This window comes from Bison bison, unplaced genomic scaffold, assembly GCF_000754665.1.
Source record: "Bison bison bison isolate TAMUID 2011002044 unplaced genomic scaffold, Bison_UMD1.0 scf7180017864371, whole genome shotgun sequence".
Classification (NCBI taxonomy): Eukaryota; Metazoa; Chordata; class Mammalia; order Artiodactyla; family Bovidae; genus Bison; species Bison bison.
In genome coordinates, this window is record NW_011494943.1 from 12,214,170 (window position 1) to 12,224,857 (window position 10,688).

Sequence of the window (10,688 nt, forward strand, 5' to 3'; positions counted from 1 at the left end):
TCCTTTTTAACCTTCAAGGACATGTGATCACCAGAACCAGCATCAATCCAGTGTGACAAGTGCCACTCCAGATCTCAAGAGTAATAGAAAAGGACGGTGTGGATCAAGCTGATGAAAAGGGGTTTGCAAGCGCCACAGGCCTGAATCTCCCCATCCTTTACCCAGGACTGTAGGACGCACCCAAGACATTCTATTCAAGGCCCCCAGGACCTTCATTCCACTCAACTCCATCCAACTTGGCTGGGTCTTCTCCTAATCAGCTGTTAGTAACAGTTTCCTGGGAACCTTTGGGAAGACAATTAACTAATTTAGCAATTCTGTTCCCTTTAAGGGATGGGGTGAGGATGGCTACTGAGTGAAGAGAATGTATATAATACCTCTTGTTTTGAGGAAGAGGAAAGGACTTCAGAAATAGCTGAAAGCAAGCTACCCCAGAACCCAGAGCACCTGGGAGTGCCGCCCTCCCTAGCCCAGATGCTAGAGGCTCAGCAGTGCCCCACCCAGGAGTGCACACAGTGGGGAGGCTGGGCCCCCCAACACTGTGTCCTTTCTGATCACTCAGTTCACCACTTTGCTGTAATGCTACAACTACCTTCTAACCCTGGGAACAAAACAGGACAGGAGTCCAAGGCCTAGCCCCTCTCCCTGAAGATGCAGCTCCAGCGCCAGCTCCCCCCGTCATAGCCTTCCCTCCTCCTCCACTCTTACCCAATCCAGGGACAGCTGTGTCCCAAGGGCACGCATGCTTGGCCAGCCCCAGACCCACTATCTGGTGGCTAAGATAAAAAAGAGACCCCAATCACCCACCAACTGCTGTGCACAAACACCAATCCCAGCTGTGTCCTAGCAAGAGTGCAGAGAAGTCAAGAGACACACGGCCCCTTCATGACCAAGCATAACAGACATGGGGCCAGGGGAGCCTGCAGAAGCCTTAAGGCCCAGCTCTGCAACAGAGTGGGAACACATGCCATTAATACCCCACCGTGGAAACAGAAGTGACAGCTGCACGTTACCACGAACGTAATTAATACCACCGAAAACTTCAAAGTGGTTAAAACGCTAAACTTTATCACGTCTGTCTCACCACAGCTTTCCTTTAAAAAGCTAATTCTCTGAAGCTACTTGGCTTGCATAAAACATCACAATGGGGCCAACACAGAAGCTGGACATAGGGCCCACAGCAGAAGGGCTGAAGGCCACAGTCTAAGAGGCTCCTACTACCTGACGTTGCAAAACGGGCCCTGATAACAGGCGGGCCGCAGTCCAGCAGCCAGCGCCACCTGGGCAAGGTCCTCAAAGGCCCGGAACTTCAACTCCCCACCCCGGAGAGGGGGGAGCGCACTCACCTTCTTTTTTTTTTTTTTTTTAATATTTATTTGGCTGCACCAGGTCTTAGTTGCAACATGTGGGATCTAGTTCCCTGACCAGGGATCAAACCTGGGCCCCCTGCTTTGGGAGCTGAGAGAGTTAACCACTGGACCAGCAGGGAAGTCCCCGCACTCACCTTCTTAAAGAGGACAACCCCATCCTTGTCCAGCTGGTATTTGGAGAACACATCGCTGTTAGATGTGATCCCGAAGGGGATGTCATCAATGGCCTCTGCTGCCAACAAGAACTGCTTTGCAGAGTCCGACTCCACGTCCTGGAGAGAAGAAGCAGAGGTGACCACCGTCCCAACACTGAGGACCCCTGCCCTGGTCAGCAATGGGGGACACCACAGTGCCCAGGTCACGGCAGGTGGGAGGAAGACCCAGGGTGAAATTAACGAGCCTCTACCTTGAAGAAGCCAATGACGGCCACCTCACTGGACTCCACCAAGGCCTCTGCAGCAGCCCCGTCGGACAGCGTGCTGGCAGCGGGGCCCGTGCGCTTCTTCAGCCAGTTCACGATATCATCCGCTTCTCGGCCAGCTGTGCCCAAACACAGGCAGGGTCCACTTGATATCGGGGATGCACCCACCCTCCCCACCTATCCTTATCCAAGCTCTCTGCCAAAACCAGAGCAAAACATCACCTTGCCATAAGGAAAGGAATCTTGTCTACATACCTACCCGAATTCCAAGGTTAAAAAGGCTTGTATGTGTATATGGGAAACTGTGGATGTGTTTAAAGAAAGGGAAGGCAACAGTGACCTCTGGATAACAGATCATAAATCACTTTTGCATCTTGTAAATTTTCCTTGATATTTAAATTCACTAAACACATGAGTACTTTACCCCAAGTGGTCTCACACCAGGCTTCGTCTTATTTAGCGATGTGGTAGGGTTGGAAGAAAGGGCTGCTTAGCAAGACAGCCTCGAGACTAGCTTTCCCCTGAAAAAGCAGGTTGGGCTCTGCTGCCTCGTGCACCCAGACTGGTCAGGTGTCCTCAACCTACACACCTCCTGGACTGGCAGGAGAAGAGATCAGCCCAGGTACACCATCACGGCAGATCAAACGAGAAGGAAAAAATCTGCTCCTCCCAAGACTGAGACCAGTTGCCCTTTATCCCCTTGTGTGACTACATAGTCTGACCTGGAATAGGGTTGCCAAATCTCACATTTAAAAGGACTCTGCCTAGAATTAATAAAAGCTGTGCTATCAGTTACAGGAGGAGTCAAAAAGGGTTTTCTCATCTACAAGACCTCAGTGTTAGTGACAGGATTGTGGTTAATTCTGCATATGGCACTCCCATTCCAAAAGTGAACCCAAGTAAAAGTGGGAGCAACAGAACAGCAGCCTACTGAGATCAGAGCTGATGTCAGAATGAACAAGACGGGCTACTCTAAAGGATTCGTGTGGATAAGCCACAGAACCAGTTTCACAGACAAAGATTCCCCTTTTGTCACCGGTACCGACTGGGCTACACAGAGGCGGCGGCTGAGCAGCAAATGAGGGAGAGGCCGGTGCAGCTGGGCTTGGATTTGAGCTCTACCACGACCGCCACAAGCCCCAGCTTGGTACCCGCTGATCTCTGTCTGCCCCTCCTCTGTGAAAGGCCCTCACACCTGCCCTGGTGGCAGGCACACGAGAGAGTGAGCAAAGGCTGAAACGTGTTGTTCCACTTGCTCAGCCTTCCCCGACCCCCATACTGGTCAACCTAAGGACCAACTTCAGCCGGCTAGCCACCTTGTGGGATGACCCTCTCCACTTGACAGAACGTTCCTCACACAACCCTGAGGCTGCACTAGACCCTAGAACCCAGTCGGAGAACAACTTCTCCTCCGTACCTGTTATCTTCCAAGACCCTGTCTACTGGCAAGGAAAGGACAGCACCGCGTTCTCACCTGTGTACTCTTTGGGGGAAGCTGTGTCTCCATTCTTGAAGAACTTGATGGTGGGGTAGCCTCGGACACCATACTGCTGGGCCAGGTCAGACTCTTCAGTGGCATCCACCTTGGCCAGTCTGATCTCAGAACCTTCTGCCTTCAGCTTCCCAGCTGCTTTGGCATACTCCGGGGCCAGAGCCTTGCAGTGGCCGCACCATGGGGCGTCTGGGAGAGAAAGCAAGACCTAGAAAGCAGCACCGACCCACTCCACCGCCTCCCTTCCCTTTTCCTTTGGTACCGCCCTCCATGAAATCTTTATTTCTGCACCAGGATAACCCCTCTGAATGCAGGGGCTGTGGATGCTCTTGAGCAGTATTGGACAGGGGGTACGAAAGACAAACCACTGGTTCCTACTCTCCCTCATCTTCAATGGTTAATAAGTTCCTACTACCTGTAGGCAGTTAATGCAGTCGGGTCCTAGAATTTCCCTTTTGGAACCAGAGAAATTAAGAAGCTAAAGCTAAAGCCATGGCTGCTGTATATTTACTGACGAGTCATAACTGTGAGACACACATCTGAGAACACCAGCCAGAGACTCACATCTAACACAAGTTCTTTAGATTCTCTCTCAACTCAGGTTAGTGGCTATGTTGGGCCTAAGATTTCCACCTGAGATAGTCAGGGCTCATACACTTACGAACACAAACAAAGGTTTTGGATTCTGGTGGGCAACACTGTTCATCAGAAGACAGCTGTCCCTGGTGAACGGTGGTGTGGGCAGGGGCAGTGCTCTCCGGGAACTGGTCCAGGTGAGCAATTCAGAGGCTACCCCTTGCATAGTCCTTCGTATTTGTGACAGTTCATAGAGTCGACCCTACTTTCCTTAGGCTAACAGAGGGATCCTGCCATGTGGACATCAGGCACAAAGGCACATCCAGGATGTCTGCCCTCGGTCATCATATCAAGGTCCAGCTGGGCACGAGGGATGCCCCCAGGACGCGGGCAGCGTAGGGACGCTGACAGCAAGTCTGTGAGCTGTTTCCGCTTACAGATGGGCCTCTCCAGGGGATAGAAGTCAGCGCGTCTAGGGGTGGCCCGCTGACACCCCTTTAGACTCCAACTCATCTCTGGCGGGGCCAGGGAAGGAAGCGTGGGGAAGTGCGCCCAGGTCCCCCATCCTCCAGCCCCTCTCCGTCCCCCAGTCCACCCCGGTGCCCCTGCTCCCTCCTCTGTCCCTGCTTCGTTTCTATCCCGCGAGTGGCCGCGAGGCCCGGCCCGGACGGATGGACGAGCTGGAGGCACTCACAGAACTCCACCAGCAGGTACTTGTGGGCCGCCAGCGCCTCGTCGAAGTTGCCCTTATGGAGCACCAGGACGTGGTCCTCCTCGTCGGGGGCGCCGGCACCCGCGCGGAATAGCGCGGTCAAGGCCAGGCAGAGCAGAGCGCGGCGCAGCATTTCGGCACAGACGCGGCGCTTCAGTTGGCGCCGCCAGGACAGCAGGCCACGAGAGCGCGCGCCGCCCGTCCTGCTCTTATAAGTCCGGCCGCAGCGCGCGCACCCGCCCTGCCCACCTCCGATTGGCCTGGGGGGTCCGGGGCCCGCCTCCGCTGCACTCGCATTGGGGGCCCACACAAGTCACGGCCCCGGATTCGGAATTGCTACAAGCACCTCCCTCGCCCTCGCCCGGGATTGGTCGAGGAGCTCGCGCTCGCACTCGTCCCCGGCATCTCATTGGCTCCTGGAGAAGAACTTTCTCTCTCTAGACTTGTGACTGGTGGTTTTCTCATACACCTTCCCCGGGCCTGGAATGGCTGCTACCCTCGGGGACCCGGGTTCTGCGGCTCCTGATTGGCCAAGACATGCGCGCTCCCCGCGCGATCCTTTGTCGAACGTGGCAGTGGGGAGGATTCCTCAGCTGAGGGGCGGAGCCACGCTTGCGCCTCCGAAACCCCTCGTGTTGCTTTCTGACTGGACCGCGTATCCCCACCTGACACCACCCCCCGGCTCTGCAGGCCGGAAGCTGGGCTGACGCGCTTCCGGCGCGCGTGAGGCCCGTGCGGTTCCTGCCGTGACGGCTGGTGTCTTGTGCGGGCGTTGCCGGGGTAGCCTCCCTGAGTGGCCATGGCGCTACTTGGTGGCGGCAGAGCGCGGTGCAGGGGCAGCGCGCGGGGGGCCGGGGACGGCCCCACGCGGAATGCAATGGAGGAGCCAGCAACGCCCACCGGCACCGGAGCTGTGCCCGGAATGGGGCCACTCGCCTGGTGAGAGGCTCCGGTCCGGCACCGTCCACTGTGGGCACCTCCCTTTCTTCCTACAGGCTGCCTCCCACGAAGCGGCCTCCGGGAAGCTTTCAGGCGACCGGGTAAACCTGTGCCGTCCGCCACGGGGTTGGCTAGCGGCCACTATCACCGAGCTCTACAATGCGACCGGGCAGTGTGACCCGGAGTGAGTGTAATACACAGTGAACACACAAATTGAGGATGGAAGAGAAGTGTACGATATTTCCTCGATAAGTTTTTGTATGGATACGTTGGAATATTTTGTTGGGTTAAGTGAAAGTATTAAAATTTCGTATTTCTTTTTCTTTAATGTGGCTTCAGAGCATTTAAAATAACATGCGTGGCCGGAATGTTAGCTTCTGTCCGGCGGCGCAATTCTGGACGGAACAGCGCCTTGCCCTCAAAGGCTCAAAGCCCAACCCCCAACCCCGTCGACACTCTCTTCATTTGTGTTCACTTCCTTTTATGAAATGCCACCCCCACTAAGACTCATCATCGATTTAATAACTTGGCAGGAGGGAGACACTGCTACATTAAATGTACACGTTGGCTATAGTAACATCTTGGTTTTAAAAATGGTAAAACAGAAAAAGTATGTTTTTGTACTTTAGAGAGTTTGCATTTGTTGACACCTTGCTCCTGAGGGCATGTGTTCTCATATCCTATGCAGTATTCCTTCTAGAATATGAATTTCGGAAGGTCAAGATCAGGTTCTCTGTGCCCCTCCGCCAGTGCCAGTAGAGCAAGAATCAGGAGGAAGTGGTTGTACCTCCTGGGGGGTACTTTACTGGAGCTGGGCCTCCCAAAACAAAAGGCCGTGAATGATGTGTCTGCAGCCTCCAGCCCACTTCCGTGTTCTGGCCTGGGTGCTGGCCTGCTGAGTAGCAGGCCCGGCTCATAATAAGCATCACAGGTCTGCTCTGCTCTCTGGGAACCGGTGGGAACTGCCTCATGTCTCCTGCCCAATCTTCCCACGTTTTTGTGATTGCCATGACTGTTTTACAGACCACAATTTGGGGCCTGAGACAAGGGATCTTTGTATCACATCTCGATTTCAGAGGCACTCATGAAATCTGAGTTTAGATACCTAAATTTGGGGGCTTTATAGTTTTTTCAGCTAACAGAATGAAGATATACTTGGTGACACTTTGGAGGGAGCTTGGCCTCATGCTGCTGCTGCTGCTAAGTCACATCAGTCGTGTCCGACTCTGTGTGACCCCATAGACGGAAGCCCACAGGCTCCCCCATCCCTGGGATTCTCCAGGCAAGAATACTGGAGTGGGTTGCCATTTCCTTCTCCAATGCGTGAAAGTGAAAAGTGAAAGTGAAGTCACTCAGTCGTGTCCAACTCCTAGCGACCCCATGGACTGCAGCGCACCAGGCTCCTCCATCCATGGGATTTTCCAGGCAAGAGTACTGGAGTGGGGTGCCATTGCCTTCTCCCACTTGGCCTCATAGCATGTGGTAAATAGTTGAGACTACTGGAACCAAGGGGAGAACGGACCAGATGCAGAACAGCCAGGATCTGAGCTGCTGGTGATGGTTGAGCCTTACTGTGGTTCAATTTGAACTCCCTGGTCAAAACCAAGGGCAACTGGGACACGTCTTGATGCAGGTGATGACAGGGCCACTGTTGTGCAGCCCAGATGGACACAGCCAAGTCATCCTTCTGTGAGGACCAGGGCCTCACTGGGGCTCCGGCGTGGGCGGGGGCATGATGCTTTCATGCTCTGTCTGCATTGATGGACCTTCTCAAAGCACAGTTACCCATCATGAATCAACCTGTGCACTGACCTGTGCAGGAGCAGGGAAGCGGGCTTCCCAAAAAGCGGGAGGGAGGCCAGATATGGTGATAGCCCCAGGCCTCCAGTTTCTGGGGCTGGTAAATAGCTGGGTGAGATGCAGGGGTGCAGCCTGTCCCCCAGAACATAGGCCAGGTTCAGTGTACACCTCTGCAGGCCTTGGCCCTGAGGGAAGGGCTAGTGTCTTTTTCCTAAGGCCACTCACAGGCCTTTCAAGGGCAACTCTAGGAAGAGGTGATGAAGCCATGGTCACTGTCACGTCAATGCCCTGAACTGAGTGTGTCCTTGGAGGGCAGAGCCTACCCACCTGGTAGCTGTGGCTCTGGCATCTCTGAACCCAGCACAGTCGGCTCAGGATGACCTCCAGGGGTCTCTTACACCCAGAGAAGGTGCTCACTGGTTAAACAACTGAGTGATCAGTGTTTTGATAAAGACTACTCTTGAGTTCTCTGGGCATGGTGAGCGCAGGCAGCGTGGCGGGTGGCTGGGTGCCATTGAGCAGACTCAGCTATGGAAGGTAAACCATCGGTGATATCCGAAGAGAAGACTGCAGTGGTGTGTGGAGCCCCCACCCAGGGGGCCTGCACGGCGTTTAGCAGTCACATCTGGTGGTGGTGACCCAGTTGGGGAAGATGGGTACCCTGGTCTCCCTGGAACCCAGCAATGTGACTAGTGACATCAGCAAGCCTGTGCTGACCACGAAAGTCCTCCTCGGGAAGGATGGGCCTCTCATCCATGTCTTCGCAAAGAACCTGGTGGCATTTGTGTCTCAAGAAGCTGGAGAGTTCTCCTCGCCCTGGACATGAAGGACAAGAGCATGGAGGTGGTGATGGCTCTGAAGGAGGTGATCCAGACATGCCAGGTGTGGTGACGCTGGCATGATCACCCCTGCTCTCCAGGAGGGCCATGCGGCAACTCAGACACCCTCTCAAGGATTTGAAGGTCCTCCTTTAGTTAGCAGGAGCTCTCTCTGGCTTTGGCCCTTGAAGTTGGAAGAAATACAGACACCTCAGGCTGACCTTGGTTTGGAAGCGGGCGTCCCCTGCAGAGGGAGGACAGGAAACATGTCCTGAGAAAGTTTCGAGTCCTCCCCAGGTCCAGGCAGCCACACCCGTGTGAGAATTGACAGAATGAGTCATGGCCCTCGATTGTTGGGGGAAATTTTTTTATTAAAAATAAATGCATATCCCCCTCCAAAAAGTTCTCTGGACTTCCCTGGTGATCCAATGGCTAAGACCAGGCTTCCACTCAGGGGACACAGATTGGGTTTCTTGTCAGGGAACTAAGATGCTGCATTCCACATGGTGTGAAGCAAAAAAAAAGCAAGCACATTCTCAGAATAAAATAACTCCTTTTTAACCCAACTGGAGGTATTAACAGCAAGCTCATGAACACCCAGGAATCCTCTTTACTTGCAGATTTCTACTGTGGAGCAGCAGCATGGGGCCGAGGGCTGTGCTATGGGCCACAGAGGTTTGCACACAGGTGAGCCGAGACACAGGTGGGATATAGGAACCAGATGCAGTGGTGAGGGAGGCCGTGGTAGACTGAAGTGGACTTGGATTGTAAAGCATGACAGTGCTGAGTATGAAGATTCTAGTAAGCTGCAATAACTGGTGGGTAGTCCATGAAAGGCGCTGACCTGGTGCCCATCGCCATGCTCCTCAGTGGAAGAAGGGTCCCTGTAGGGGATGGCTGAGGGCCATGGACAGGAGGGAGTGGAGAGGGTTATAGGTGCTGGCTCATAAGGGTGGGGAGGCCAGGCTCAGGAGCACTGAGCTGTACAAACGGGTTTGGGGTGGAACCAGGAGGATCAGGTTAGACTTGGGACCTGAGAGACACGTCATGCAGGTCCTACAGGTGCCACCTCATGTTAGCCTTCACGAGGGGAGGAACCAGAACAAAGTCCTGGCTGCTGGCAGGGTGCCTGTCCAACCTGGCACTTGGGGTCTGAGTTCACGAATCAAAATCAAGCTTGGAAAATCCAAGAGTCAAGATGGCATGACTAGCCCTTCTGGCCTGCCAGAGCCTCTGAAAGCCCTTGCCCAATAAACCAAATTGCTGACAGCACAGGTCAACCCTAGATTTGAAGATTTTCACTGGACATTTTAGGAAGTGGACCAGGAGAGTTGGAGGGGCTCTGGCTGGCCCTGGGGCTCCTCTGGCTGGCTGAGACTATAGCTGCTGCCTGGAAGCCTTTCGCCTCCAAAGGTAGGGCTGTTTCAGAGGTATGGGCATCTTAGTTTTGTGAGAGAGGCCTTGGGCTTGGGAACCCAGGGCTGTGCAGTCTGTCTTCCCCTGCCTAAGGCTGGTGGTCCCAGGAGGTTGGTTAGGGTCTTTGTCCCCTGTGACTTTGACTCTTGGATTTATGTTTGGGCCAGCTGCTGCAGAAAGTGGCAGTTTGTCCTGGTACCTAGCACAGGGGCCCTGGGGTAAGGAAAGCCAGGTGGTAACCAGCCCTGTGGGAGCCATCCTGGCATGGCATGTGGTCACTGGCAGGGGGGTGGGAATGAAAGGGTACTTCCTGGTCTGCTCCAGCTGGCAATAAATCCTTGAAGGGCTCACCCTGCTGCTAAGAACTGAGAAAAGTGGCAGCCTCTGGCAGGCGTGGCCAGGGCAGGCACACAGACAGCAGCAGCCTAGGTGTGGCACACACTTTTCTCACCAGCTGAGCACAAAGGAAGATTTCACCCTGAAAGTTTTGCCACTGAGCCATGAAACGGGGTTTATGGACTCAACTTTGTCTGGATGGAACTGGGGATTCGTATATGCCCTCTCCTTGTCCAGTCGGTAAAGGGTGTCTTAGTTCCTGGGTGCCCTTGGGGGTGCTGCTAAGGCAGCACCATCCCTGCCACCCCAAGGCCCTGAAGAGACCCTGCCAAGTAGCGGGACTAGCAGTGGTGCATGCGTGTCTCGGCAGTCAGTCCTTCAGGGCTCCCCAGGCACTCTCCTATGCCTCCTTGCAGCGAGGGTCCCCATCTCCTCCCATCTACCCCGCCTCAGCAATCCCACCTTTGGCCCTCTGGCCTTCCATGCCACCCTCTCCACTGGCCCTGCTGCCAACTTCTCCATCCTCCCATCCAGCTCTGAGTTCCTGTCCTGGGTTCCCTGGGACCCAGTCATTGTATTTGTTCCCAAGTCTTCAGCATGGTTCCCCTTTTTTGAGGTTGGAACCATTCCCTCTCAGAGGCTCAGACAGGGCCCACAAGCGGTGTGCAGGAGTCACTCTAGACACTGGATGCCCCACTGGACCCAACTGTCCCCGCCCCCTTTCCCCGGCAGAACCCACCAGCCAAAAGGACAGCGCTAGCCTGGGGGGCTGATGTGTCTGAGTAAGGGCTGTAACCCCCTTCTCCTT

General features: G+C 54.5%; 1 protein-coding gene and 1 pseudogene across 2 annotated transcripts in view; one reads left to right on the forward strand and one right to left on the reverse strand.

Annotated features, from left to right (window-relative positions):
* Positions 1-4,764, reverse strand: part of P4HB (prolyl 4-hydroxylase, beta polypeptide) — a 10,089-nt gene extending 5,325 nt beyond the window's left edge. Inside the window, exons 1-4 of the mRNA XM_010856327.1 lie at positions 4,554-4,764; positions 3,266-3,472; positions 1,777-1,910; positions 1,505-1,642 (exon numbers count right to left, since the gene is read on the reverse strand). Coding sequence (XP_010854629.1) covers positions 1,505-1,642; positions 1,777-1,910; positions 3,266-3,472; positions 4,554-4,704 — 630 coding nt within the window. The 5' untranslated portion in view covers positions 4,705-4,764. The remainder of the gene's footprint in view (positions 1-1,504; positions 1,643-1,776; positions 1,911-3,265; positions 3,473-4,553) is intronic.
* A 2,186-nt stretch (positions 4,765-6,950) lies between these two features.
* On the forward strand, positions 6,951-10,682 carry LOC105000439 (annotated as a pseudogene). Its single transcript, XR_826743.1, has one exon. The product of XR_826743.1 is annotated as a proteasome assembly chaperone 3 pseudogene (transcript).
* The last annotated feature ends 6 nt before the right edge of the window (positions 10,683-10,688 follow it).